This window comes from Seriola lalandi, unplaced genomic scaffold (assembly GCF_002814215.2).
Source record: "Seriola lalandi dorsalis isolate HSWRI2012SDOR001 ecotype SW California unplaced genomic scaffold, Sedor1 jcf7180002054588, whole genome shotgun sequence".
In the NCBI taxonomy this organism is placed as follows: domain Eukaryota; kingdom Metazoa; phylum Chordata; class Actinopteri; order Carangiformes; family Carangidae; genus Seriola; species Seriola lalandi.
This window is the reverse complement of record NW_019525141.1, coordinates 1,579,510-1,583,323: the sequence shown is the minus strand read 5'-3', so window position 1 is coordinate 1,583,323 and position 3,814 is coordinate 1,579,510. Positions and strand designations below refer to the sequence as shown.

The 3,814-nt window shown below is 44.7% G+C and overlaps 1 protein-coding gene across 2 annotated transcripts in view; it reads right to left on the bottom strand.

Moving 5' to 3' along the window:
* Positions 1 to 3,814, bottom strand: part of ano10a (anoctamin 10a) — a 35,564-nt gene that overhangs the window by 3,376 nt on the left and 28,374 nt on the right. The window contains exon 15 of one of the 2 annotated variants that reach the window (XM_023419012.2): positions 3,279 to 3,295. The exons of the other annotated variant lie outside the window; for it this stretch is intronic. Within the exon in view, the coding sequence (XP_023274780.1) occupies positions 3,279 to 3,295 (17 nt within the window). The remainder of the gene's footprint in view (positions 1 to 3,278; positions 3,296 to 3,814) is intronic. 2 annotated transcript variants of the gene reach the window in all.

The following is a 3,814-nucleotide window of genomic DNA, read 5'->3' as shown; positions in this document are numbered from 1 at the left end:
GGGGGTTTCGTCCTGAGGCTTCAGAGCTGAGTCTTCAGGGTTAAACAGACTGATGTTAGTCAGACTGTTTCACTAGAGTAAAGACTGACTAACTCAGTCCTGAGACCAGTGTTACCATGGTAACAATCAGTGACACCTGTGCTGACCAGTAGAAGCAAAAACAGTAGAACATGGCTCTGTGGTTTGCTAACATTGTTATGCAGAGAGAGAGAGAGAAGAGAAGGGAAGGTTTTTAGAGACTGCAGAGATTTATTTTCAAATCAGATTTTCATTTTTATCGTTTCACTCTTCACTGAATTTCCAAAGTAAAAACGTCCTTGAAACTGTTGAATTCTTCCACAAGACAAACATTTTCTGCTGCGGGTAAACAGAGCTGAGCGGTTGGATGCTGTTCGTCGGTCAGCCATTTTTCTGTCTGTTTGTCTTCATTTACCCAGAATTCACTGTACCACAGTCAAGAACTAAAGTGCTTTGTGCAGCGGGTGGATTTAGACTCAGTCTATCTGAAGTCTGACTATCCGTTCCACCTAGGACGCAGTCAAAGCCGTGTGACGGTGGAAGCTGGAGAAAGCAACGACTTTTATTTTGACACTTTTCATTGATTATTATATTTCACCTCCAAATGTGCAGATATATTGTATATGAGGAGAGTTTATGTCCCAGCATGTCCGTTAAAGCCGCGGCTCCAAGAACAGACAGTGACAGACTGCACCTGAAGCTTTTGTGCTGCTTGTTGTGGATGATCTCTTACATAACAGCCTGTGCCCTGCTCACCCTGCTGACCTCAGGGGCCTGCACATGGAGCCAAAGCTCTCTGCTCCACATGTTCTGCTAATTGTCCTGATATGTCAGTATTGATCAGAGAGAGAAGAAGCAGAGCCTTACACACACACACACACACACACACACACACACACACACACACACACAGCCTCTGTAGGTTTTATAGGAGGAAGATGCTCCAAATAAACCTCCACGCAACCTGAAGAACAATGACCCCCACGTCTCAGAGTGCTCAGTGATTTCATCCACATTTGACGGAGTGAAGAGCCGACCACAAACCCAGACCCAGCAGCATCATGGAGCAGGGGGTAGGGGTGACGGAGGCTACTGAGTATCTATTTACCAGCTGACACAGTAACCTCCGTCTCCTCTGATGAACCGGTTTTCACAAACCAGAACTGGTTCCTTAAACTTTTCTCTCACAGCTGCTAAAATATTCAACCTCCTGAGCTGATTCTCTGCAGCATAACATCCTCAGTCATCTCACAGACAGCCAGCTTCAGACCAGCTTCACTGTCACCTCACACCTCCTCCATGGTTGAGATACAACACTTCAGCTATGACTCTTCCTCTCTTCCTCTAGCATAAACTCACCTCTCCCACTGTTGTTTCCGTGGCGCCGGGTATACATGTGGGATGACATCAGACGGAAAGCTCTCGGCTGTATCTGCTGGCTCTCTGTCTAACGAAGTCAGGGTGAAGATTTAACAGGATCTCCTCTCTGCTGTGATTGATCGGCTCAGGTGGCCGTGTGCGCTCGAAGGTGACTCGTCGTTGGAGAAGCCAAGAAAGTCACTTATCTGTGTGATCAAGTGTCTCCTGCTGGAACACGAGTCCCTCTCCACCTCATCCTACATACCCCATGTGACTGACTGTGAGCTGCTGAGCTCCTTACATTATTATTATCATTGTGTGGAACGACCGGGGTGAGAGGGCAGCTTGTTGCGTTTTAATCAAATCAAATGCCCCTGTCTACTTTTCTAATGTAATAAAGAGATAATCATAACTCATTAAATCCTACAACATGTTCCAGTTAATTGGTACCTCATCACTTCTGACTACATCCACATGTTTGTCAACCTGCTGCTGCTTTGTATTTCTGACGCTGCTTCAGTTTCCTCTCACGCACATTAATCCTGATCCGTGTTTTTTCCTTGTCGTCAACTAAAAGACAAAACAGACGACGTGTTTCACTGAAGGGATTTAAAGAAAACACTCTGCTCTGTTTTCTCGATCCGCCATCTTCCTTCTCACCGTGTCACAAGAACAATTTCCAGCTTTTATATGAATGAACTTTTTTGGCACATGACTCCTGGACGCGGTGGCTGATTAGCCGTGTTTCCATTAACCGGCTTAATGCGGAATTTCAAACCGCAAACTTAAAAAACACGTAGGCTAATGGAAACACTCTTTCCACATTTAAGTCACACGACACGAGTCGTCACATGACACCCATAATAGGGATGCAGCGCAACCTGCACAGAACGAAAACCCAGTGACAGCAGCGGCGCAGCAGCTGAAAGTGCCGCACTTATCAACAGAGCGAGCAGGGAAACATGGAGGCTACGCTAACGATTCATTAGCTTAATAACAGCAGAGGAACCAAGCAGCAGAGGTTTGTAGAGGAAAGTGTTGCAGAGGAGCTTGTAAACTTCCAGCACTACACCATGGGTTTTAATTAATCGCATTTCAGTTGTTAACAACGCAGTATAAGAGATGTTGTAAGTTTCTTTCTTTAATTAAAAAAGAGCAAACATAAATTAATGCATAATAATCATGAAACCTTGATTATTCCTCAGACTATAGTCGTAGCATCGAAATCTATCATGGATGCATCTCTAACCCACAAACACTGCAGAGTTTTATCAGACTTTCATCATTACCTGCGCCACACGCCCTCATCCACTCCCATTAAATATTACTATGGCTGTTGTGGTAGATATGCAATCTACCCAACAATTAACATATGCTGGAAATCCATTGCCTTATATCTAAAGTGAAGGAGCAGTTTCACTACTTTCACGGATGTTTTAAATCTCCTCTGCATGCGCACGATATGTCCTGCACTGTGAATGAACTATACAGAAGTCAATTATTTCACATTCTGTGACGCAGACAGAATCAAATCTTTCCTGAGACTCGGTGTCCGTCCTCTTCGCCACCTGACTCCTCTCTGTCTGCCTGCATGTTTTCTGGAGCTGAGCTCAAACACACTTTCATCTACTGCAAAACAAATAAAAACACACCAGCACAGTTTAAGCATCAAGTCCCAAAGCACACAGCCGGTTTGGTGTGATGGAGTCAGGTATTAACTGATCGGACTATAAAATATGCCAATGATGATATTAATCGATATATTAATTTTACATCAAACTTTCAGCCGGTACACAGATTCACAACAAAACCTTGTGAGTTAGATCATTAGTTTGTTTAAATGTTTAATATCATCCAGTTACTCAAAGTCAAACCAGTGTCACACACATTGAGCTACTCACCCTCCATGAAGCTGCCTCTGCAAAAGCAGGAGAGCGCAGAGCAACACTGATCAAACCAAACTTCACCGGCAAATACCACAAGAAGCATCAACACTTTATTCTGGGCCAGTCTCTCCGTCAGGTCTTACCACCTGTGAAATGTCATTCAGACTCATTTCATTTCTTCTTCTCCTTCTCGGAGATAAACACACTGTAAAGACTTCAACCTGTAAAATGGCGCTGTACAGAAACCTGAGAGAAACCACACTAGAGGAAAACGAGCTCATCACGGAAGCACTCAGCCCCGTCAGTCCACATCAAACAAATGGCTGCGGTGCAGAGCGAGCTAATGCTTCACTGTGGAGCCATATCAATACTATTAACATAGGGCACGCCATTCGTCTTCAGTAAAGTGGTCTGGGACAGGCATCAGGAGCCCACGCTTCATGCTCAATGTGAAGCTATGGAGCAGAACGCTGTAATGGACACATGAGATCCCCACTCTGTCTACACTGTGTGGAGGCTGGTAGTTTGACAGGGGGGGGGGGGGGTTATTA